We start from the raw sequence: 26344 nt of genomic DNA, 5'->3' as shown, positions 1-26344 counted from the left end.
ATCCAGTTTTTGCAGACAACATCACCATTCCTGGGAGTGTTTAAAAAGCACCTGGATCTGCTGGGTGATGTGGTTTAGTGGACTACAGCGGTAGTGATGGGATGGTGGTTGGACTGGATGATCCTAAAGGTCTGTTCCAACCCTGATGATTCTGTAGCCATGGGCTGTACCTTCCTCAGTCTCCCCATAAAGACAGCACAGAAAGGTCTTACCGCGCAGGCTGCGTGAAGGGCCTTAAGTGAGCGAGGGGCCTTCACAGCGGCGGGCGGCTGTTTTACTGTGTGAGGGACTGAAGCCTTGCACAGCACAAATCAAACCCGTGCTTGGCTTTATCAGCAGCTCGTTACTGTGTTATCCCTTGGTTTGACTGGATGTACGTGCCGGCCTATTCCCGCCTCTCGGCCCGCGTTTGCCGCTGGCTCTGCTGGGGCCGAGCTCCGCGCGGCCTCACGGCGCGCTCCCGGCACGTCAGAGCCGCGCGACGGCGGGGCGGCCATGGGCGTCTGCCAGTTCTTCCTGCGGGGCTACTGCCGCTTCGGGGACCGCTGCTGGAACGAGCACCCCCGCGGCGGCGCAGGCCGCCCCGGGGCTCCCCCTGCCCACGGTACCACACTGCGCCGGGACGGGGCGGGAGGGTGCGCTGGGCCCGTCCCGGGGCGCTCCGTGCGGCCGCTGCCGGCGGGAGCTCCGCAGCAGAGCGGGCCCGGCGGGTCTCGGCCGCACCCTCTGGTCCGGCACTCGCAGGGTTGAGCCCTGGCCAAGGGTCTGGAGCACAAGTCCTGTGAGGGTGCTGGGGGTGTTTAGACTGGAGCAAAGGAGACTTGGGGAGGCTTACCGCTTTCTACAAGTGCCTGAAAGGGGCTGTAGCCAGGTGGGGGTCGGTCTCTCCTCACAGGCAACCAGCGGCTGGAGGAGACGACACAGCCTTAAGCTGCACCAGGAGAGGTTTGGCTTGGGCATTCACAGAAATGGTGACGAAACGTTGGAGTGGGTCCCCAGGGAGATGCTGGTGTCACTATCTCTGGAGGTGTTTAAGGAAGGCCTGGATGTGGCACTTGTGCCCTGGTCTAGTTGACAAGGTGCTGTTTGGTCATAGGGTGACCTCGATGGTCTCAGAGCTCTTTTCCAGCATAACTGATCTTGTGATTCCGTGACTGTGCGATGTGCCACAAGGCAGTGGGAAGCTGTTCTCGTGGGCAGTGAGCAAGTTTCCAGCAGCTATGTGTTGTACTCAGTGAAATCTGTTTCCATTCTCATCAGCTCTGGATGTTTGGGAGCTTTGGGAAGGAAAGGTGCACGACAGAGAGCTGAGGGCTGCAGTGATGGCACGGCAGGAACTCACTGCAACCACTTGTCCTTCTTCCTGCTGGAAGGAGGGTCGGGGTTTTGCCTGTAACAGCATGCACAGGTGTGTCTCAAAACGAAACTCAGGAGTTCCCCGTGCTGGAGCAGAGCCCCTGCTGTATAGTTATGGAGGCAGTAGCTCCTAACATAAACTTATGGTGTGTTAAATTTAATTTTTTTCTGCTGGGGTAGTTACTTCATGAAACAACCTAAGCAAACCCGAGCCAGTGTCTTTCTACAGTGCCACAAGTTGTTGCAGGCACAGCGATCTAGTTGAAGGTGTCTCTGCTCGTTAAGGCACAGGGCAGATGGAACTAGATGTCTTTTAAAGGTGCCTTCCAACCCAAACTGTTGCATTTGAAAACTACCCTGGATAACTCATTAGCTAAGCTGACTAAATGATGAGATTAACTCATGAGGAAAAAAACTACATTTTAATTTCAAACATTTTATTGTCATTGTAAGACTAGTAATACTTAGAGTTTTTGTTGATGATGTTGAGTCATATCTTAATGATTAAAAATTTCTGTTCTTTGCTTTTTGTTTGTTTTTTTTTTAATTTGAAGTTACTAGTGGAAGAGGAGGAGGAGGAGGATGGGGTACCTCTAACCAGAGATACAGTAATGTTATCCAGCCGTCTTCGTTCAAGTCTGATACATGGGGTGGCAGCAGAGATCATGGAAGAGGATTCTTCGGCTCCTCTGACTTTGGATCATCAGGTGGCAGCAGCAGAAATGCAGACTTTTCACAGAACAGGTTCTCTGCCTTAGCCAACAGTCAAAGTGTTGCTGAGGGCTCCAAAGATGAAGAGGAGAGACTTCTGTAAGTTATAGTCCTGTCTTACTAAAAGCATTTAGAATGAGGAGGTTGAAAGCTTACTGACTTCCTAGAGATAACTCAGAGGAGAAAGCTGGGACACGGGAAGAAACATAGCGAACATCATTTGATTTTCTGGAATGATGCTGTCATAGGGAGGAAATGATCCTTGTTTGGGAGCTGGGCAGATAGTCAACTGTGATATTAGTAAGATGGTGTGGTATTTAAATTGTGGTCAGGAGGATAAGGAAGGAAACAGATTTCAGTGCTTGAAAATAAGAAATCAGAGCCCCTTTAAGAAAACTAATTTTACTCGGTTTTTTGACACTTAAGATCTTTCTGCCGACGGTATAGCTATTGAAACCTGGTTTCACAGAGGTGTGTGTTCCAGTCAGTTACAAGTGACCAGCACCTGCAGCTATGGGGCAGGAACTGAGAGCAGCACAGTGTGATTTCCCAAAGAAGCAAGGTTTTGGAAAGACTTTCCATTACTTTCTTTAAAATGACATTAAGAAAAGGCCTGGTTTTCATGACAGCAGGTTTTTGACTCTGGATTAGGATCCAAACTAGTTGTCTGAATTGGCTGTTACTGGTGTTTTTTGGGTTGACCATGCAATTTCCCCTTCATCTGTGATTTTGTTTTGTTCGTTAGTGAATGTGTAGTGAAAGACATGGAAATTTGGGAATCTTCTGGACAATGGATATTTTCATGTTACTCACCAATGAAAGAAAAACTGAATGTCTCAGGTAGGTAATGTTTTCAGTGTTGTGTTCTGCTTCTCTTTAGGATGTTTCTGTGATTTGCCCACACTGTTGTACCTCTGTGCAGCCATTTACAAGGTGATGATTTGCCTTGTGATACAACAGAAAGGAATACTAGTTGATGGCAGTTTAATTTTGGACATTGACATCTCTGACACTCCGTAATGAATCTTTTTTTTTGTCTTTGACTATAAGTCTCTTAAGACAGACAATATATCAATGTCCATGTCTTTGTAACTGTAGAGGGAAGCTGGAAGTATGAATCTGTTTTCTTGGAGGTTTTTGACTATTCCTATCCTTGTAGGCTTTTCAGATGTCTCACCAGAAGAGCTGCGTCTGGAGTATTACGACAGCAGAGCAAACAATATTGTTGGGAATTATGTGAGTATTTAAAAAGTGTTGGCTGGTGTGGACACTCTTGGGACAGGACTTGTTACTGTTCTTCAGTTTGAAGTATGAACTCTTGATTCATGTATCTCCCAACTCCAGGAGATGATCAGAATGCCAAAATCTTTTTCAATTCCTGTGCATCAAAATGCAAAATGCAGAATGCAGAAATAGCTGCTAGACACTCCTTGACTTAATCTTGTCCCTGCTTCCTTTGTGTTATTTGTAGAAGTTACTTGAATCCTGTCTCAGAAGTTTAATACTTTATAAGCTGTTAGTCATTTTGATTGTTATAGGTGGCTATTTGGTGCTTTAAATAGAAGACTGGGCAAGTTCATTTGACCTTGTTCTTTTACATACCTTTGTTGCAGGGAATTAATGATGAAAATAGCAGATACTTATTTTCTAGAAACAGATATGTATATACTCATTTGGAAGTAAGGTGTATGTTTTTATATAAAACATCTCCCAATATATATATATATATCATTCCTTCCTTGTAGTCCTGTCAATACCAAGGAAGTTAGCAGAGTTTAATGTTATGCCAAGAAAGAAATTAGGCTGTAAAATATATGTAATATATATAAGTAAAAATTAATTCAAACTACATTGCACTCTTTCCTCTTCTTCCTGGTTCTTCCTACAGAAGGAATCACTCTTGTCACCACTCTTGCTTCATATGTTTAGATTTACCAGAATTGCATTTTAGAGACAGGAGGCACATATTTTTTTTTAAAACTTCAGTTAAAATAATAAACCAAAATAATAATAAATAACAAGTAATAAACAATATGCTATATATGGCTATTTAAATATATAAATAAATAAATTGTGATCTCATCAAAGCAGTAAATGCAAGTTTGAAAGCAGTAAATGCAAGTTTTCCGAACTCTCAGTGTATAGATGATAACTGTATGATACGGTTCTCTTACAAAATGTTTAAGTACAGCATGTCTTTTCCGTGTTTCTATTCTTAAACTGGATCAAAAATATGAATTTTCCAGTTTGTTGTATAGGAGCAGATACCAAACAACATGATCTTCCAACATGTGACTAGACACAAAAGAATTATTGATGTTTGTGATGTAAGACTCTTTTGAAATCTTAAGGAATTTGTCTACAAAAAGCTTACTCATTCAATTTTTGCAGGCATTTGTGACACTAGGTGTTTTACTTGTTTAGGTTTTAAGGAAAATTCATTTAGGCCAGGCATCAAATTAGATGTGTTTCTAAACATAAGTATAAATGTAGGAAATTTAAATTTGAAATTCTTGAAAGGTTATTTGAAGACTTTTCAGGTTTTTGCTTAAAACTAAATCACAGTTATCAAGACACAGATACCATTTATTGCTGCACTCTTCTGTGCAGTTATCTGATGGATCACACTAAGGGGGTTGATTTAAATCAAGGAAGTTAATTTCATCAAAACTAACTATTTTAGGATGGTACTGTTGAACTGTTCTGAATTACAGTGTCCTGAGAGTGGGTATTTTTTTTCTGAAAATATGGAAGAAGCTAAGGTAAATCTTAGGACTTCAGCTTAGTGTGTGAGTGCATAAGTAGAAAAGCCAAAATGAAGAGTCTGTTCTCATATATATAGAACATATATTGTCTTGTGTCTTTTCTTTTTATCCAAGCATCTCATTCAGGAAAAAAAATTATTTTAAAAGTCCCAGAACTTGTTTGAATATTACTCCTATGTAAAGTAAAAGCGTTGATTTAAAGACAATAGCAAGTGAGTTTAAAGGAACTCTCTGTTAAAAACAAAGACATCAGCTTCACAAATTGAAGTTTCAGGAAAGAAAATATCTTCTTGGGTTAATGAAATTTCTTTCACTAGATTTCTTTTTTCATTCAGTTGCCAGATGACTCTTTCATTTTTAAGTCTTCAGTAATAAAAACATGTGTTTATTTACCCCTTTTCAGATAGATGCTGTCCAAAAGTTAGCACTACAATGGAAAAATCGGCTACTTCAGTTGAAAGCTTTAAATGCATCAACAAAAGCAGCTTTGGTAAGTGTTCACAAATGGCAACATGTCTCTGTGCCTGATGTAATTTTTTTATGAAGTAATTTACACTGATGTTTTTTACAAAGACCTCAGAGCTGGGGTAATTGTCATGTACCACCTGGGCATCTTCTCTGACTCTGGAAATGAGTGAATTGCAGGTGGTATAATAAACCTCTTCAGTTAACTGGGAAAAAATGTATAGCTATGGTTCCATGTTAGCGAGGCAGCAGCTGATCCCAGCTTTGGAACACTCATTGCAAGCCACATGAGAGCAACCGGAGCTTAAGTTTGGGATCTGGTCGTGTGCATGACCAGGAAAAGGCCAATCCCCACTGCACCTTTTTTCCCATGTGCTGCTGCTGCTGTTGACTCTTCCAAGACAGAATCAGCAGGCTGGAGCAGAATTGCTCTCCAGGAAACCTTAGGATAAATGGAGCATTTGGCCAATGCCAGAAATGAGAGACAGGCAGGAGAGAAGCCCTTTGGGTAACAGTGGAAGATAGAAATGAGTCATTGGTCCTGGGGAGGTGACAAACACTTGTGAAGGAGAGATGGCTTTTCAGAAGCAGAGTTCAAGCCCCTATGAAATAAATAATCAGGGAGACAGAGGAAGTGTCTCTATTTGAGTGCAGTGTGCATGAAGTGCAGTAAAGGTTGAGTGATACGATGCCAGCCCTTGGTCTGCTCAGTGCTGAAGGTGGGCAAGCAGGATTTGGGCTTTACCACAGGAGATGGGATGTGCCAGGGAGACAGAAGAGAGTGAGTCAGAGCTGTGCCTTAAATGCAGCTACAGAGCACAAGCTTTCCAGTAAGAGATGAGAAAGAGAGGTGAGAAAGAGAGCTCCCAGAGATGATCAGGTCAGTGACTGACAGGCAAAAATGGATCCACTGGGACAGATTTGTGTTTCTGGAGGCTTTTACAGAGAAGAGCATGTGTGGCCTTAAAGCACTTAAAGCACTGCAAGAACAGGCAGTTGTGAGGAGTGATCACTGTCCAGCACGGTCTGAGACTGATTACGTAGGACTGGGCAGCTCTATTTTCCTTTCAAATAGTTACTGAGAGAGAGTTCCTTGTTTTGGAATCTAGTTTTCTTGTATGTCTCTGGAATTTTTTCAGCTCTCTGCTTTCAAGGCCATGGGCACTCAACCTGTACCTGCCTTTGGAATGGGAGGACAGCAAACCTCAAGCTTTGGGCTGTCAAGTAAGTTCCTGTTCTAAGACCCAAAACATTTGAACCTTTTCTGTAGTTTGCTGCTGCTGCTGCTGCATCTTTGAAAAACAGCAGTGGTTTGGTGTCCCTGGGGTAAGCCATTCTGATACATTTGGTAAATTCTCTACTTGCAGGCTTTCCTGTGAGCAGCAGCAGCAGCAGTACCAGTGCCAGCAGTTTCTCCTTTAAAACCAGTTCCAACCTCACGAATTCCACATCATCTGGGAGCAGCCCTGCTGCTGGGAGCTCTCCTGCTGCTGCAAATCCTCCTGCATTTGGGACAGCATCCTCTCCTAGCGCACCCCAATCCGTCGGCTTTGGCAGCCCGGCCGCTCCATCCGCAGCCTCCTTCTCCTTTAAAACAGCTGCCACAGCTGCTGGCTTTGGGACTTCTGGCTTTTCAGGCTTTGGCAGCGCTTCTGCTGTGAACTCTGCAAGCACCACTCCGCTCCCAGCCTTTGGAGCCTTCAGTGCCACCGTAGCCACTTCTGCCTCGCCTTTGAGCGGTGCTTTATTTGGACAGAGCGCCAGTGCCTCTGGACATGCTGTCACCTCAGCCTCTGCTGCAGCCAGCAGCTCCAGCCCTGCCTCCGAGAAGTTATTCACACCCAAGAGCGAGTTATCAGCTGAAGAGTGGCAACAGTTTGAAGCAAAGGAGTTCACAATTGGAAAGATTCCTCTTAAGCCACCACCATTAGAACTTTTAAATGCTTTCGACCTTTTAAGTTTATTCAGAAGTAACATGTTTTGAAATTAAACAAAATGCTACTGTTAACTTTCTACATTTTACATTTTTAAATTTTACATTTGAGAAATGACCTGTTGGAAATAAAATGGAACATTTCCTTCTATTTGTTGTCCTGTGAAATTTTGGGGAAACACTGTATATAAAAAAGTTGTGTCAAAAGAAACAGTACTTCAGTCAAGTATTCACAGCCTTCTGTGAATGGAACCCTAGAAAGACATATGCAGTGCAAGTGCCTGTTATTGGATAGCCTTGTCTTCTGCCTCTTCAAATGTTTGTGCAGCGTTTAAGGATTGTGTGTCGAGAGAAGGGGGTGGCTCCTGTGTGGTCTGTGCCACTCTACACCCTTCTGTCCTTGTCCTGCACAGTTCCCTGTGCCTGTTGACACAATTCAGCTGTTGTTAGTAGTTTTGCCTGAGGTCACACCAAGCCTGTAGGAATGTCATATAATGTGGAGAGGATGACCCTGAAAGCATTCATCCTGGAGAAGGAGCTTGTGGGTTGTTATTTTGATGCCTCTTAGGTGAAACTATGCAAGCAATAGCAAACCTGTCTTTCTGTGAATGATGGCATTTTGTTGTCAGGTTCTCAAAACTTGATGGGTGCATATACTAATGTTACCTCTCCGGAAGTCATGATGTTAAGGGATCAATTTTGTTGCCAAGACACTCTAAAGCAGGAGTCAGGAGTCTTCCAGAGGATGTCCTAAACTCAGGGAAGGAGCGCATTTGCTATCAGGATTCAGGAGAGACAGGACGACTGGGAGACATTTTAAAGTGTGTTTTATTATTATTCTTTTATGGTCTCATGAAGGCGTGAATGTCTTCACCATGTTCACAAGACCACAGGTTACAAGATCTCTGAAAGGTTAATTAGCCAGTAAACTACTGCCACAAAAGAATGTTTCTACTTTTTCACCAACAGTTAATTATTTTGTTTTATACATTCTTGCCGCAGTGTAGACACTTTTAACCAATCAGACAGGGACACAAAACTACTTGGTATACCGTAAACTTCTTATTACCTTTATAACTACTCCTATATCTTAACTTCAAAACCTTAAAACTTTCTACTACTTAGCTTAATGTCTTTCTATCTAAACTACAAACCCACATTTTTGCTCACAGTATCTAAATCTGGAAGCCTTTTCCAGTGTCTCAGGTTGAACCCTCTGTTCATGTCTGTGTTTAAACCTACATTCACAAGATTTTGAGAACTTTCTGTGCTTGGAATTCCCACATTTGCTGTTGACCAGGCCCTTCCCTTAATAGTCTATAATAACCAAACCTCATCTTTAAGAGGAAATCAAATGTTAACTTCAGGATACACATAACTAAATCAATGGTTTCTTTCACACTTGTAGATAACATTTCAGTTCTCAGTATGGACCTTGTGGTCCTCTGTAAAACTTCACCTGTGTCATGTATCCGACCACAGGTCCATCAGATATTGGCTTGCTAAAATAGTGGGAATGACTGGAACAATATCTAGAATGGTGGGCTGGGGGGGAGAAGCTCTGCAGCCTTCATGGAGATCCAGGTTCCTCAGTGTGTGTGCTCAGTGCAGGTGTAGCAGAAATTTGCAAGTGTTAATATCTCGGCAGCCTGCTGCTGCTAAACTGCTCTAAGAGCTTTCCAGGCTTAAAAAGTGAGCATATGCTGTTTTAAACTGAAGTATTTTGCTTTTCTAAAAAAAAAAGGAATTGTAAGGCCATAAAAATCTGGATATTCTCTTGCACACACCCAAGAAATGTTGGCTAGATGTTCTCAAACATCCTAACGCACAGAGACCTAGAGGAAGAAGGGAATTTTTAAATGCTAGGTCACACTGCTGTTAATAAACCAAGATTAGATGAGGTGTCCCTAATTCCAATGACAAGAAATAAAAAAAAAGTTCAATGAAATGTGTTTTCTTAAAAACATCTCCTCACCCTTAAAAGTTTGTTTTTAAAATTACTATTACAGAGGTACTAGGTTTTGGCATTTTCACAAATGGGCTTCTGAGCAGCTGAAAAGATGGCAGGGAGCAGTGTGGTATGACTTACCTGGCAAAAGGCAAGCTGTGTTTGGCTGCAGAAGTAGGGGTAAGGATAGGATAGGAGAGAAGAGAAGGGAATAATATTACTCTAGGGGGCTCACGAAACTGCAGAAAATAGGCAACAATTTGTTAGACCGAAGCAATCTATCCCAATATTTTCTCTGTATTTCTTTTTTTTCTTTTTTCTTTTTTTCTTTTATTTTTAACGTTTGTCCTTTTCTGCTTTTGGTATACTTGATATCAAAGTTGGTTGCAAGCACAAAAAATAATACCTTCTATTAGCTACAATTCTTTCACTTTTTTAAGCTTCTCCTTTTTGCAACTGGTTTTTTATTTCATTTGTTTGGTATATGGCTGCTCCCCAGAAAATCAAAATATTGTGGTCTGGCATATAAAAACATATATAGGGTGGCATCAAACTCACTTTTGAGTAAGATGTCACTTACTGTATTTTGATTTAGAACAGAAAACATGAGGTGAATGTCCAAGCAAAGATGTGTACTGTCCTGATTAGCTGAAAATCTTGGTCTGTGAAATAGGCTGGAACATTCAAGCTCCATGTGATACTTTCAAGTACTTCCCCTACTTTGAAATAACAGGATTTATGAGTCACTGAAATTCCTGCAGTGTGGTACAAACAACTGATTTGAAGAATGAAGTTTTGGTTTTCAAGAGATCATGGATTAATCCCCAGACAGCAGCACTTGAGGCTGGCTGTACACAGGAGAGAAACTCTCCACTGCCCCAGCTGAGGAACCAACCCAGCATCTAACAAATGGAATTTTCTCTGCCCTTTTCCCTCACATACTAGCAGCACTGGCAGATCTCAAAATGTGATTTAGCAGCTGAGAAGGTTAAAAAAACAACTGTGAACCTCAGACAGCATTACAATTAGGTCTTAAAAAATTAAACATCACAGTAGCCCCGTGCTCTGGAGTTTCACAACGTGCAGCAGCAAGTGGCATGGTAGCCTCACACGGAATGAGGGAAGATTGACTGCAAATAATCAGCTGACTAGATTTAAGCCTCAGAGAACAAGCTAAGGGCATCCACAACAATAAATTAACAATGACCAGAAGGCTAAGGAAAGAAGAGCTTTCATAAATGTGCCTGGGGAGGGAAAGGAATATGAAAAGCCTATTAATACAGGAACACTGAATTGAGATTGATAAGACTGAAATGGTGGAAATCTATTTAAAAAGTACTTGAAATGAGGGATGGTTGAAAAATCAATAAGGATGTTATGCAGTAACTGATGAAAACAAGAAAGAAAATGTTTGTGAAATGTGAGCTTACTGGAGCATAGTGGGAGTCCAGATAGTTTGCTGTACGGGTCAGTAAGGGAATCAGATAATGGGCTTGCTACAGTTCTGGTAAGTGATACCACTCAAATAAGTGGCAGAACACCAGGGATGTGCTAGCAAACCAAGGAAAAAAACTTACCTCAGTGAGCAAAGGTACTTAATTTGTTGACAGTTACAAATAATTTGAGGAGATTGTAAAGAAAGATCAATTGGCTTTGAGAAAGATCAATAAGGCATTTGATACAAGCATTTAGGAAGTTTCAGAGGTTTATGCAACAGTGATTAGGGTTAGTGATTAATCAGAAACATCTATGAGTGAATGCTTTTGTTTCTAGTCCACCTCCCATGTCCTAACGCAGAGGATAGACAGATTTACCCAGGCAACAGTGGAGGAAAAAGCCACAAATTGTACTTAGAAAATTTGTCTATATTGATATCCAATTAGGTATCAATTTAAGTAGGTGTCTAATTATATTTGACCCAATATAAGCCTAATATAAGGCAAAGGAAAAGTCTGGACTACTAGTGTTCAGAGAGTGGGAGCAAACTGTAGAGTTGAAAGGTGCTGACAGTAAGTGAGATCTGAAGCCATGGTGGCTCAGATCAGCAAAATGTAGTTTGAGCTGTAGGAGTCTCCTAGAGCTACAGTAATGCTGCGCTTAATTCTGAGCCTGCAATTGCCATAGAGCTGCAAGATGAGTAGAAGGAGATTCAGAGTGCAAGCGAAAGCCATTGGAAATGAGAATTCAGGAGGGAACTTAAGAGCTGAATATTTACTTACTTCTTGGTGAAAGCAGAGGCTGTGACATGCAATGACTGTCTTTTTGAAAGGCTACCCTCTCTGGAAGGAGGAAACAGGACTTTTCTAGTAACCAGAATATTGCGCTACTTTCACAGTCTTAGACAGGAAGTTTCCCACCTGGAAAAGTCCTGTTCTACACCTCTGTTAAGATCCGGCCAAGCCAAAACCAAAACACAAGAAGCAAGTCCCTGCTTGTTAGGACTAGCAGTACATGTCCTCAGGGATGCAGCAGTCAGCACAAGCAGATTTGATCCCTTCCCTTTGAACTAAAATACACCAGTACTTCCACAGAGAGTGACAGGATTGCAATCTGAGCATTTGGGGCAGGGAGCTGTATGTGCCTGCCACCTCTTCTGGGAATGACTCAAGGTGCTGGTCAAAGAGGGAACCTGATTTTGAAGAAGCAGATTGACTCTCTAATCCTGGGAGGGAATATGCCTCTTGGTCTTGAAACTCTCACTTGCAATTGCCTGGTTCTCCTGTTAAGAATAGTTAAGTGAAAAAACCAGAGTTGTTCTTAGCAGCTCAGCCTTAGGCAATATGCTTATTTAATATCCAACACTCTTGCAAATTTTCAGTATCACACAACAGGCTCCTTGGTGGGACTTACTCTCTTGCAAAAAAGTACAAAGCCAGATCTTAAAATGGAGAGAAGAAGAGCAAGAAGAACGAGACTTATATGTCAGTAGGCTGAAGAACATTTTTGTTCAGGTACACAGATTGCTTTGTCTTTCCTCCACAGCCAGTAGGATTTGTTCTTACCATGTCACATGAGGGACATAAGAAACAAGTTTTATGCCTTTCCCCTTCCAGCAAGCAGGTCTGTTATGCTGCTAATTGCATGGTAGTCATTCAAAATGCAACCTGGTGGTTTTAAAGTACCTGCAGCAATTATATCCTGTTCCACCTGAATTTCTATCTTGTTGTGGCAGTGGGTTCTTAGCAAACTAAATGCATTGTGGTTAATATCAAGGAAGGCTCCCCTTCTTCAATGGAGCCTTATCTTTGCAAGTCACATGAAATATTCCCATTGCATATGGCCTACAAACTAACTAGATTAGTTTTAATTACACCAAATAAACCAACCCTCCTGTGTGAATCAAACAAGCAACATTCGTATGTGTGCGTGTAAAACCATGTCGCATCGCATTTAAGAGGAGACTGAGGTACAGTTTTGATCTCTGATAACTTTTTTATCAGAGAAAAGGCCACTCAATGCTGTGGTGGTTTTCTGACAGCAATCTGCATCTCTGGCTTGTGATTCACTTCAGTATAAAAGCACTCTTTATAGGCCTGTGAAATTTTGTTGCTGCAGTTTACTTCTGCAAGTATGGGCTTCTCTTGAAGTATCTGCAATGATGAAATAGAACTAAAATAATATAAAACTGAAATAAAAGTTTGTGACCATGAGTTGCAAAAAAAAAAAAAAAAAAAAGACTGGCATCACCTACTGTTCCTGTATGATAAATGGGCAATAGATTAGGTGGAAAAGAACCTTCTGTATTCAGGATACATGAACTCTTTGGGGCAGAAACCTTCAGCATTCTCCCATAGCCTTGTTCAGGAGCTCACATGGGCATGGGGAGCCAACAGGCCCTTGCACAGTGAAACACTGCTGGAAATTCACCCCAGGAGCTTGGCAGAGCCTAAAAGAGAGCCCCAGCCTGCAGGCAGACCTGCCTGACTTGAGATAAGGCCTTTCCAAATTCCACTGCAGATCCTTCTGCCTGGAGTCTGCTTCAGACATCTCTGACTCTAACTTACCTGATCCGCTGTAGACTGATTTCTTTACTCCATGCCCCATGTGCCTCCCACTCCTCCAAACTCTTGCATACAAGGAGTGGTGACTCCCTCAGCCTCTCTGTGCAGGTTTTGCAGAGGGAAACAGCCACCAAGAACCCCTCTTCTCCAGAAGTCTCTGCCTCTCCTTGAAGCCTGCATGGGAACTCACATGGTTTTGGGACACAATATTCATGACTTGAGACACCTCCAAGCCAGCCCAGGCACACAAGCAGAGCTGTACATCACAGTGTGTGCTGATGCAGCTCCAGCATGACCCGTCTTTCCAGTTGGTGTTGTTTCAAGGTTCTGTCCCATCAGTGCCCTCTGCTCACATATTCAAACTCCCTATCACATGGCATTTCTAGCAAAATGATTCCCATAACCACTGGTCAACTCCTCCTGCCTGTTGTTCCCAGACAGCTGCCTCTGCCCATACCTCTCATGTAGAAACCCAGAGGTGCTAAAGCTCCTCCCTGACCCTGGCAGGAAAGTGCTTCTGCCTCTCCAGGCAGAAGATGTGTCTGAAACACATCTAAAGGTTTCTTTTCTCATGAAGAACACTGATACAGTGATGTACCTTCCTGTCTGCCTTGTCCTCTATTCCCCCACCCCTTCAGTGCACTGGGGACAGAGGGGGCACCAAGTTTTGTCATCCATCAGCCCAGGAAAGGGGGAGACACCTCTGGGTCTCCACACAGGAATGACTGTAGTCTGTCTGCAAACGGTTGCTTAATTGTTTGTGTCTGATAACAAATTAACTTTCTCCTATTTTTCCCTTCTGAGCATTGCTGTACAGAAGAGAGGAAAAGACAGGAAAAAAGGGCACAAAATAGTCAGGCAAGTTTGCTGAAATTCATGATACTGTCAGGGGAAAAAATCCAGACACCCTAACCTTGGGTTATATGGCCAAAACACAAGCCCATCCTCCTTTTCCTAGCAAAGCTTTAGAGCAGCACCTCTCAAGGAGCACACATTATACAATTAACACAAGCAATCTAAGTTGGTCCTTGCAGAAGGAAATACATATGGTTGCCAATAATAGATCCGTACTGAGGTAACCAAGGTATGTTGGACACCTGGTGACAAGACTGTCCTCTCTGTGCTGAAAAAAACAAGGATCTCTCTCTGACCTTTTCCTATGTATTTATCTACTTTGCTTTGGAAAAACATTGGATAACTTTAAAGATGCTAGCAGAGTATCTCAGTAATACGGACAGAATTGAAGAACAAACAAATAAGTGCACACAAGACTCTTCGTGATCACAGCTGAAATAAACTGGTTCTGGCAGCAAATTTCTACTTAAGTGGTCACTGGACAGATTCCATCCTTACGATAACCTATTTTGAGAAGGTTTATTCTTCCAACAATAACAGAAACAGTCACGAACAGAGGGAGTCTTATAAAGTAACTAAAGAGTACATGAGAACAATATGTGATTTTTCTGTTGTTGTTTTAGAAAATCTGTGAGAGTGTGTGTGACTGAAATTTATAGCTGTGCATCCGAAATCATTTACTTAGAAGTTTGTATATATTGCAGTACTTGGCGTACAGGAAGAGGAAATAAATTGCATTTTACAGCATTCCCACCTCTGATACTGGGCCTGTGATGATTCACGCAGCCCTGGAGGTCAGCCAGGGGACTCAGAAGCCACAAAGCCCCAGTGCACACTGTGCATCTTCCATGCTCTGCTCAGCTCTCACAGGCCCTCAGTGTGGGCTCATCTTTAGAGAAGACGCCCCAGGGTTGTGGTGCTGGCTGTTATCCATCTAAAAGAATTCCCCATGAAAGCAGGGCTCCCAAATACCAATTTCAGTCTCTGTCATAGAGCTCAGGAGCCAGAAAACTGTGGAGGTCCAATTCATTATGTTTTCTGGTTTATATCCAAATTACTCAATTTTAGCAGGTTTCCTACAAAAACTACATGGTTTTGATTATACCATCTGATCATCTGTCTGTGGTTCCTTCTGCACCAGTCATTTTTTTAACCCCATAGCCAATTTTCAGGAAATTAATTTTCAAAGATGACCATATTCTCATAGCTATAATAAGAATTGGTGAGGAGTGAAAAGCAGGCTAAACTCAACTATGAATGCTGTTAGCAACTGGCTGGCTGAGCAGCTTACATGGAAATCTGGTATCTAGAGTACTTTACCAGGCTTTTGTCTCATTGGGGTATTAAAGAGGATAAAGATATGAAGAGGTATTAAAGAGCTAGGTTTCATAGGCACATTCTATGGCTCTTGTTTCAAGTATCAAACCAAGATTCTTCCATGTTCAAACATGAAGTTCATCTAGGAACAAGGAGCTATGTAAGTTCAGATGTAAAAGAACCAAAGCTTCTAACTTCACCCCTGGGAACTGCCAGCTTGCTGCCAGTTTCATACTTAATGGAAATCAATGAAATTATCCATGATCCAAGAGCCTTGCAGATGGACCTCAAGTGTCCTCTCTCAGGATTCCTAGGATCCTGCCATTGTAGAACCTTCAGCCTCTCAGAACTTAGGCGAAAAACAGGATCATTGCAGAAGATCTCCTTCGATGAAACACAAACCACAAATGATCTTTCACTTAAATGAAACTGGAAATACCAATCTGATTAAAATAAAGCAATTGTTATTTTTGCCTTCTGATCAGTTTCTAGAAATAACTGTGCACTAACCCATTAATGTATTACTAACCTTTTCTCCTGTCATATGACACAGCATATTAATTTGTTTGCTCTTTCATTTGGCAGAGAATGGCATTTCTGCCAAAGCATATGAAATTTTTCAAGACATTTCACATATCCTGATTATTTTGAAGAAATGCTGGCTCAGTTCAGCTGAGGAAATCTGCATATTCATTCATCTTCTAATCTTGAATGTAACTTACTCCATAAAGCTTAAGGTACAGGAGAATGTGATTGTGACTGAAAAAATCCAGGCAGTAAGAGATGTTTTCCCCTCACACACATCAGACTGAAGAAGCCCCAACAGCCACTGATTGCCTCTGTTCAAATGGGAGAGAGTTGTCCATGCATCAGCATATGGAGCTTCCTTTATTCCACAGGACAACCACGGTCCCCTGAAAAGGACCCAAAACATTCAAGGCAGCCCAAGTCAGAGTAAGAACATTTAGACTCACCAGTGAACTGAAACTCAGGCAGACTTCAGAACATGGTTCTGATGCACTTTTCACAGGAAACGCCACTGAACAGTAAACACAAGTCCTCTAACTTAATGTATCTTCTGCCTGCTCATATTCCATCATCTCCAGATAGGGACTTCCTTAGATATCACACAAGGCTTGATAAAACTTCTGAAACAGTCAGGCAAGACTTCACCCATTCAAGTTTCAGAGAAAGCAAAGAGCACAAAAACAGCAGATCAAGCCTTGATCCCTCTTGCATCACTCCTGGAATACCTGCACTGCTAAGGGACAGAACCTCCTTCCCACCTGCTTCACCTGTGGCCCATTAGAGCCTGAGAGGGTAAAAGAAAGGAAGCAGTTGTTGAGAAGTCCCTTACAATGATAATGAGGAAAGGATGACACTGGACGTTTGCTTGGGTCCCTACCAGGGAGGGGATTGCATTTCCATGTACCTTCTCTTCTCAGTGGGCACGTAGGCCCCTCTGAGGTCTGTGTCCTGGATCATCAAAGCATTGTCCTAACCATACAGAAAAGGTGTAACTATGCTGCCCGTTCTCATCTTCTGCTGCCACATTTTCCCTGCCCCCCAAGTGAGGTCCTCTGTATTGGCCAAATTGAAAACCACCAAAGAATCCCTGCTGACCCTATGGCTACCAGAAGAGCTTGGGTTAATACAAGAGCACCCTTTGCTTACAATTAATGAATTATATAGATAATAGGAAAGTACTAAATCGGGTTGCATTTGTCCAGGGCACTGAAGCTGGCATGGTGGAAGACTGGCTGAGCCAAGGTCATGCTGCAGAACCACAAGAGCACATGCAAATGCTCCTGCAATTCTGGTGCTTGGCTGCCTGGATGGTCATTATATGGTCATGAAATGCTTAGCACAAAGCAGTGATAGCTGATTATGCTTGCTAAATACTGCTGTGGTTCCAACACTAAGTGGTTCTATTAGCAAGTTTGTTTTGCCAGTTCTTAATTGCAGTGAAACCTGGGAAGATAAAAACATCAAAGGAATCCTTTTAGCTAACCAGATAAGTCCTGTATTCCTATGACCTTTTAAAATTTCTCACCCTATTCAATTTGAAAACCTGCTGTAGGCTGTTAGAATTTAAATTAATATATGCTTATTTGGAGACTTTCAAGGTAAATGAAAGGTTACATATGCTGGACAAAATTGCTCCTTTTTAATGGTTTGCAGGTACATAAGAAATAGAATTAAATAGCCTTCTGGTTGCCCAAATTGTCCATTATAATCCCCCTGGCCAGTAATTTTTTAACTGAGTTTAAAAGCGCTCAGTAAAGATTGTGATGTATCTTGAAGATGTATCTGCCTACTCTCAGCCCTATCGCTGCAAATTATTATTGGCAAAAAACTCGTGTCCATCAACTTTCTCTACACAATCTTCTGCAAAAGCATTAAAGGACTGACTTAAACACAAAAGGAGCTAGGATTCAGAAAGGAACTTAACCAAAGGTCACTAATGGGAAACATTACATTACATTACAGTGGCCCTTACAGTCTCTGAAATGGCTCTAAACTGACACCTAGCAAAAGAACCCATCCAACTCGAGCAATGAGTAGGGATGGAGTGTCTTCCAAATTGCCTGCTTTGTTTTAGTCTATATTTGCTCTTACTTAAAAAATGAATAGTTCTCATTTATGTTCTAACCAAAATTTGCTCTTAAGAGCCAAAGCCTTTCTTATCATGGATGCTTGTTTTAATGAAATTCATCTCAAAGCTCTGGATGACTTGGTGGTCCCCACCCAACAGGAAATCACCTTTCCTCTTTTGTAAATAACTTGAAACTTTTTCTTTTGAATTTAAAAATTTTATCCATTACAAATACATTTTGAGAGAGAGTTCTGCCTAATTGAAAACACATGCAAAACATTCAAATACCATAGGAATGAAAACTGCAAAACATCCTGTAGATCAATAAAAGACAGAGTTTGCACATCCCTCTGCATTCAGTGCAGAGTTGTGATGAAGAGTTAGGTTTTGTAATGTGGGCAAAAAATTCAAGGAGATTGTCTTTTCTGGAGCTTTGGACTTCTATGTGTATAAACAGACTGGGTTGAAGCTTTCCAACAAATGTCACCTGAAGTCCAAAGCATGTCACTATGGAAATAGCTTAAATGTCCTCCCTGTGCCTTTCAGTACACTCAAATAATGTCCTTAAGCCCTACTGTGTTTGACTTCAAAAATTTCATAGTGCAGTTTGCTTCTTAGTTCTTATTTAAAGTTGCTGTAGTTCTAAAAGCCTTGAAGACCTAGCACAAAATTCTTAATTAAATACTTTTGTGATTTTCATATAGTTTTCTACACTATTTAGCTAGCCATAAACATTTTAGCTGCTCAAACAAAGGAGGGGTCACTATTGTATCAATCCCAGGCAGAGATTTTATTAGCTCCTGGGAAGACCATGCTGGCTTATCCATAGGGAAAGGGAGCTGGTTTGTGATGTTTTAGTGGGCTGCTAAACATAATGTCACTTTCTTTCAGAATCTTCCCATTTCATATGAACTGAAGAAATAAATTGAAGTTGCCTTCAAATGTGTTCAATCACTGCAAGCACATGTCCTTAACAGAACATTAGGGGTGCTGGGGGAATGTAGGGGGTCAGAAACACACTGCCATTCCTCAGTGGGCAGAGCCTTGAGGGTGATCATCGATAATTACAGATACAGCTGTGTGGTATATTACATATTATTATTCTTCAGGGCTCATTTTGCTTAAAGTATTACTAACCATCCCTTCACTTGATTTTCCTCCTTCACTTGTACAAATATTTAAAAATTTTTTGCTCAAAGACTAGAGTGACAAAGGAGACTCATTCTTCATATCCATGCATCTTTTTCACAGCTGCAGAAGATGTTTGCAACACTCCATTATGCTTTCCCTCTCACTTTGCATGGCTGGGATGAAGAAAATTATGAAAAACCCTTGTCTTGCAGACGTTGTGCAAAGCAGCCTCAGACAGAATTGTGGTTTTCAACATTTTTTCTGAAAATTCTCTCTGCCTTCTGTCCTTGGTCACAAGGCCCTGAGCATTTACTCTGAAGCTTTCCACCATGCTCCAGTTAGGGAGATTTGCATTGTAACTCACTTTTGTGCCAAGTGTCAACACTCAAGCAAAAAATTAAATCAAACAAACTGATCTCACTGTTCTGATAGTTCATCTGCAGTTTAACAAGAAAATTTGGAGATGCCTTGTCAGGTAAAGACATCTACCAGAACCCAGAGCTGGATTTCTTTGGAGGTATTGGTGAAAACAAATATACCATGCCAATACTGATCCAACTTGGCTGCTGCTGACAGTGCTCCAGCCTGCTGTTGTGGTACCTCAGCAATACTCTTCACTCACAGAGCCACAGATTCAGTTGGAAAAGACCTTTAAGGTCATTGGGTCCAATGCTAATCCAGCACTGCCAAGGCCACCTCTCACCCCACTGCCAAGTGACAGTGCCACCACAGCAATGGCATCCAATGGCATTCTCACTGTGGGGCTCGTTTCCTTATTTTCACTCATCAGTGACCTTCAGCTGAGTTTTTCTACTCAGAAGATTATGTGTGCCTAAAAATATAAATATTTGTATGTTCAAAGTAAAAGTACAGGGTCACAGAAGAGGAAGAGAATATAAATGTGTATCTGGGTGAAATCCAGTAATTCGGCTGCCAAAGCAGGTAAACAGCTTCATCATCTGCTCCTGGTTTCAGACTTTCGAATTTCATTCTAGACAAATAAACAGAATGAAAAGAAGCTCTGATTTCCCATTATATTCCAAATAAAACAAATACAACCATTTGGGTTATATACTACATTTCTTTACTTTTGTCAATGTCTCAGTTAAAATGCTTGATTTCTTCTTTATTTGAATGAAATTGAAACACATGGAAACATACAAGTAATTAATAAATGTTCTCTCAGCACCCATCTGATGTAGTTTTTATTTGTTACCAGAACATCCACAAAAGTTGAACTGATAAAAAAATTGCTCAGTGAAGAATTATTTTTAACTTGAGTTTCCTTGGCCTCAATGTCTTAGCAAAAAACTGATTTTTCTTATTTTTATTTTTCATTCTACAACAAACCATTCAATAACTAGATTTTATTGCCAGAAGTTCTTATGTATTATGTAATAATAGAAGTCAATACTCTGAAATGTAACAGAAGAAACAATTAGTAACTAAGAGATCAAATAATATCTATTTTAATTTCATCATTTTGTTCTTAATTCATAAAAACTTATTTTTTTCTTCCATCCAAATACCACTCACTAAACAGTAGCACGAGAAGCCAATGTGAATTTGTAGATGTTTGAATGTACAATCCATTTTCCTCCTCTTCGCTAATGTTTCTCTTTTCTTTATTTTCTTTTCTTTGGGTCTGTTCCATTTTTTACAGTTTGATGCCAGACATAGTACAGGACTAAATTCAGTCTATTCACATTGGATATAATAACCTTTACTGAGAGGAATGGCAATGATCACACACTGGATCTGAATTTTTTTTAATAACTCTTCACCTTCCTTCCATGAGCAGCAGAACCAAACCATTGCAGTGTGACCCATTTGCAGTGAAGCCTCTTATGTTGGACACCAAAGAGTTTTTTCCCTTCCTTCCAGACCACTGCAATTCTCTGAGCAACCAGCTGCAATTAAGCAGCGTGGCTGAGGAAAGATTTGTTAAGCTATTTTGCTCTTTTTGGGGACACAGCTCAAACTATAGATCTAAGAAGCAGATTTTTCTATTACATGATGCACACACCTTTTCTGTAATGATTCTAATCATGTTATATAGCATTTCCCATGCTGGGCTCGTAGCTCTGGCGATCAGAGCAGTCCACATGCTAGGCAGATTTTACCCTCAGTATTTCATTTAAGCCAGGGATTGCAAGTAGGCTGCTGTATTAAATCAATTTTTTGGTTCTCACACGGTAACACAGTAAAGCCATGTTAGATTTTCCAGTATTGGCAAAGAAAGGTGAAATAAAATAACCATATTCCGACGCAGATTTAAAAGAGAATCAGTGCAAATTTACACTTTTATCACAGAGAATATAAATAAAGGATATGGGTGTTCATTTAAGATGAATTCAGAAGATTAACTCCTATATATTTCATATATTTCCCTGCCCACATGTGATCAGAACTTTCAAAGATTATTATGCAATGCATTTGGGAGCAGGACATTAAAAATACACACTTGTCCCAGCCAAGCAGCAGCTTCTGCTGAAGTTTCTGCAAGCAGGAGCCCCTCCAGCCCTGGGGCAGGGCGGTAACCCACGCTGATCTGGGGGCTGCACGGCTCCATCAGCAGCCTGAGTGTCCTCCCCTGCCCTGCCAGCAGAACACCAGGGCCTGATCCTGCCCCCTGTTACTCTGCAGCAGCTGAAGATGAGTCAAGGTGGTGATGGAGGAGTGGGAATAGGCAAGTCATGGCTGCTCCTCCTGTGCCTCACTGGTTAACCCATGGCTCCGGCAAGCTGTGACCACTCTGTGCAAATGGCAGCAGGCAAACCTGGAAAAACCCAAGCCAAACCAAACCCTGTGTGATCTTTTTCCTTCTATTTCCCTCCAGATCCCCCAGTGAATCCTCAGTGCTGTCAGCTACAGAAGGTGGATCCAGGTGGATTTAAGTCCTAAGGTGACAGCAGCACCTCACTAGTAGCACAACAGCTCCACTTGCTCAGTTTACCTCCCTTTTATGCCATAAATATTAGTATCTAAATTGGGCATTTAGATAGAAGGTTGGTTGCTTTGTAATATATTCATTTTTCTCCTCTCTCTGTTGCCTGTATATTCATTACTTGAATAAAGAAGAGGTTACTCTCTGAATTACTGCTATGAGTCAGTGGGAATACAGTCCAAAAATGCAGCTTTTTGCCCATTTTTTTATGTTAACACGTTAAAGAGTATGTTACGCTAAAATTCAGCTGCCAGAATTTTCATTAATTCAGACTCCTATTTCAGGGAAGTGCTGAGGTTATTTCTTAAGCAGTCAAGGCAATTTCACTGGACCATAAAACAACTGAGCTTCTGTGGTGAACTCTTATCCCTCACCCATAATAAGTGAAACATAGCATATGCAGGCAGTGAGGTGCAACTGAGTATGTTCAGTTTACCTTATTTCTTAGAAAAGCTTTAAAGGAGTTTTGGCTGTGAGACTATTTCTCCTTCAGTGTCCTCCCACCAAAGAGACTACAGATACATACAGATACATAACAGATGTTCTTGTTAAGTATGTCTCTTTGATAGGTCACTTTTTTGGCTGGGGTTTGCTGGTTTGATTGTTTCTGGATAACTTTTTTTTTAAGAAATGTTTCTCTTCTTCCTAGCCAAAATATCAATTAATGTTTTTAGAGAAAATAGAACTTTTCAGCAAAAATTTGATTGCTCTCTTGAGCTGAATGATACAAAATTCATTTTCTAACACCTCTCTGAGCAACAGGGAAGCCTGAATCAATATCATTAAAATATGATGAAAAATATGGGTCTCGTGCAGCCACAATCATGTGCTTTCACTGCAATTACCTGCTCTCCTGATTGGAAGAGGTCTGTGCCTCGATGAATCATGGTGACTATAAAACACATCATTAACAATTCATTAAATCAGTATGAGAAAAGTAGCAGAGTAAAACCAATGTCCAGATTGTAAATTAACTCTAGCAGCTGCAAAATTGAAAGTGGGTCAGCTGAGTTGCACGTAGGACAGGCCAGAGGCTTTGGAAGAGACATAGGTTACCCCAGCAGAGCACTGGGACTGCCAGGATAGCCACACCTCCTCCTTGCACTGTCATCATAGTCAAAAAACCCCACAACAAACCTATCCAGAGATAATAAATAAACTTACTTCCTTTACACACCTTTAAGAAAGGTGCAGTCTGGACAGTAAGTATCTGATGTTGTGCTTTGTCTTCAACTGCTGGTCATCTGCACGGATCAGCCCTACCATGGGCAGGGAAGACGAGTTCACCTGTGAGGATGAGTGGGCCAGGGCACTCTGTGGGTCTGTATCTCCAGGATGAGCTCTTGTGAGGATGTGCTGATGTTAAATTGCTGCAGATGATTTCTTTCTTCCCCACAAGCTGCTTTTATGAGGCATTTGGGGCACTGTCACACACATGGCTGTGACTGAGCAGGGAGTTTAGCATTTGGAGGGAGGAACCAAAAAAAAGCAAAGAGATAGCAGTCTCATTCAAGCCTTCCCTCAAGAGCAAATCTGACCACAAATTGTTCATATCACAAAAGAAATTCTACATCTTTCATGCTGCAAGTTGAGGCCATTTCTTATTATCCTGTTGGCTGTCACCTGGAGGAAGAGACTGATCAGCACCTGCCATAACCTCCTTTCAGGTAGTTGTAGAGAGAGATAAGGTCACCCCTGGGCCTTATCTCATGCTGTGGTCATTCCTTGTCCCTATGCTGTGGTCAAATGCCAAGTTTGGAAAAGATCTTTAAAATTGGAAACAATTTTAGATTGGATATTAGGAAAAATTTCTCCCCAAAGCGCTTGTCAAGCATTGGAACAAGCTGCCCAGGAAGTGGTGGAGTCACCATCCCTGGAGATATTTAACAGATGTGTAGATGTGTCTCTTAAGGACATGGTTTAGTGCTGGGTTAACAGTTGGACCCAATGATCTTAAAGGTCTTCTCCAACCTAAACCACTCTATGATTCTATGACCAACCTCAACCCCAGGAATCTGAGAAATGTATGACTGCTAGGAAACACCTTCCCATAAAAAAATTGTAAAATGCATAGCTTTAGCTACTACAAAGGCAAAGAATAAAGGCACTGGAATTACTGAAAGCCAAGTTTGATAAGTTGCAAGGGTTAATTCATTTTTCAGTGATAAACTGAGATAGATGATACTAGAAACTGATCAGGAGCTTTCTTTTCCTTCCCGGTACAAGAAGAACTGCAGACTGCTAAAGCAGCTTTGTTTACATGTTTGGCTCAATCAGCTGATGCCCATTGTCCCATGTGAAGTAAGGCACAGATGATTTCTTCCCAGAAAGGGAATTTGTCAAGCCCTAAGCAGAGTTCCCTTGAGAGATCACTGGTAAATAGCAGACAACATTTACCTAAATGTACCTGGTTGCCAAACCAAGATTGTCTTGTTTTCCTTTGCTTTCTTGGCCAAAAGCCAAATTCATACTTCAAATCCCATTCCCCTCCCCCACCCTTTTTTTTCCTTTGCCTTTCTTTTTTTTTTTCCCCTTTGCACTTTTCTTCTTCTTTTTTCTTTTTTTCTTTTTTTTTTTTTTAAAAGTTCCTGCGAGCAATGATAAACAATTCCTGTATTCGTGTTGCATTGATGGCGGTGTGATAGCAGTGTGAGCATGCCAGCTCTGTCAGTCTAGACATGCAGGTACACATGATGTGTTCACACCCTGTCATCTGACAGCCCTTCAGGTAGCAGAGATGTGTATCTCCTCAATGAGATTTAATAACTGAGCTGCTAAAGCTGTGAAGTACCAGGCACTTCCTGCCCACGCACTTCTTTGTCAGATGAAGCCCTAAATCTCCCTAAATGTGTGTTTCTTTGCTGGGAGAATGTTTAGAATATATTTCAAACCTTTTCTCCTTTATAGCTGCCTGATTCAATTCACTTGTTTAAATTGCAAAGCTGTTTCTCAGAGACCAAGAAACAGCTTGTATAGTTTCATGTAGAAGCTATAAAGGTAATTTAAGATCTGATGGTGATCTACAGGTTTCAAGCAACCCTTCAGTGTTTCAGACACTCGTTTTCAGACACAGTCAGCTATGGCTAAGGCACTTAAAGGACTCAGCTCAGTTTTCAGATGGTCCTTTCAGTCTTGACTCAGCACACTGTTCTTAGCTTTTTATTCTTCTCACTTCCTTTACACTCCTGTTCCCTCTAGCTCTTTCTTCCCTTCTCCCCTCCTCTTGTGAATGTTGGCTGCAGCCACAGCCCAAGCGGACCCAAATATTTTCTGTGTCAGCCCTGCAAGAATGTGTAATCTAAAGCCCAAGAGCAGAGAAGGAAGAACATGAAGGACTGGAGAGTCACAGTAAAGCCACCTTTTAGTTATTACCCCAGCCCTGGTGGGTTTGGATTCCTCTAACCACAGGCCTGATCCTCAGTGCCTCTGAAGTCTATTTACAACATGTTTAATAATTTCTACCGGCTGGTTCTTATTGAGACTGTCACTCAAAATTTATGTAACAATTTCATGTATCAAATAACATGGCAAAAAACTCCATCCTAACCAACTTTATTGTTTTTAGGCTGATAAATTTTTGGTTTTAATTACCAGGCATTTGTTGTCAGCAGTTTTCCTCTGGAGGTTCTCAAAACCCTCTGGGGAATGAGCATTCAAACTTCCTTTCTCCCCAGCAGACTTTGGATCAGGCTCCCAGTGCTGAACCACAGTGTTTGAAGGTCACTTTTCACTTCTAGGATCAACAACCTGGAAACAAAGGAGTGCAATTAAAGTTAATATCCCACATGGTTTAAAAAAATAATTGTGAATGCCTTCGGAACCTGACATTTCAACTGGGAATGTGGTTGATTGAATAACAACAAAAAAAGCAACAATCACATGAGGACGCTGCAGTCATATGATTTTTTTGCACAGTCAGTCACAGCTTTGACTTCGATTTATGCTCCCCCTTGTTTCTGCCAGATAATGAGAGCTTAGTTTAAACAAGCCTGTATCCCTAAGGCTATTGCTGTCACCCTGCTCCTTGGCTGGCAGTAGGAGAGAGGGTTAGCTCCAGCCAGGAGGATGCTGAAGCATGGATATGCAAGATCCACAGGACTGGACATCAGAGCCTGCATTACTGAGAGAAATGCTGGCTAGGGTGCTCTGGGTAGTGGTAATGGACATAAATAACACAGTTAATAGAAAACACCAGAAAAACAGAAGAAACGGGGGGAAAAAAAAAAAAAAGTAGTCAGAGTTCTAAAATCCCTTTCCACTGGGCAATGTCTTCATTCTGTTGACAGTGCCTTGGAACTATGGACTTCCACCTGCCTTGC

At 41.6% G+C, this 26344-nt stretch overlaps 1 protein-coding gene across 1 annotated transcript; it reads left to right on the top strand.

Annotated features, from left to right (window-relative positions):
- Positions 1–213: 213 nt before the first annotated feature.
- On the top strand, positions 214–7381 carry LOC111924314 (nucleoporin NUP42-like). The gene is made up of 7 exons (XM_086854056.1): positions 214–604; positions 1911–2166; positions 2813–2907; positions 3227–3303; positions 5236–5322; positions 6437–6521; positions 6665–7381. The coding sequence occupies exons 1-7, from the start codon at positions 496–498 to the stop codon at positions 7279–7281; spliced, it is 1326 nt and encodes a 441-aa protein (XP_086710182.1). The 5' UTR covers positions 214–495; the 3' UTR covers positions 7282–7381.
- Positions 7382–26344: the final 18963 nt, after the last annotated feature.

Source organism: Cyanistes caeruleus, chromosome 1 (assembly GCF_971803275.1).
Source record: "Cyanistes caeruleus chromosome 1, bCyaCae1.hap1.1, whole genome shotgun sequence".
NCBI lineage: Eukaryota > Metazoa > Chordata > Aves > Passeriformes > Paridae > Cyanistes > Cyanistes caeruleus.
The sequence above is the reverse complement of the archived record's forward strand: the minus strand, read 5'-3'. Positions and strand labels throughout refer to the sequence as shown.

What these genes read in the sequence shown, in the direction of transcription:
- LOC111924314 (XM_086854056.1), top strand. Translation starts at nt 496, where the DNA reads ATGGGCGTCTGCCAGTTCTTCCTGCGGGGCTACTGCCGCTTCGGGGAC. An exon ending in AGAAAAACTGAATGTCTCAG is followed by an intron (nt 2,908 to 3,226) that starts GTAGGTAATGTT and finishes CTATCCTTGTAG; the next exon opens with GCTTTTCAGATGTCTCACCA. An exon ending in CTCAAGCTTTGGGCTGTCAA is followed by an intron (nt 6,522 to 6,664) that starts GTAAGTTCCTGT and finishes CTCTACTTGCAG; the next exon opens with GCTTTCCTGTGAGCAGCAGC.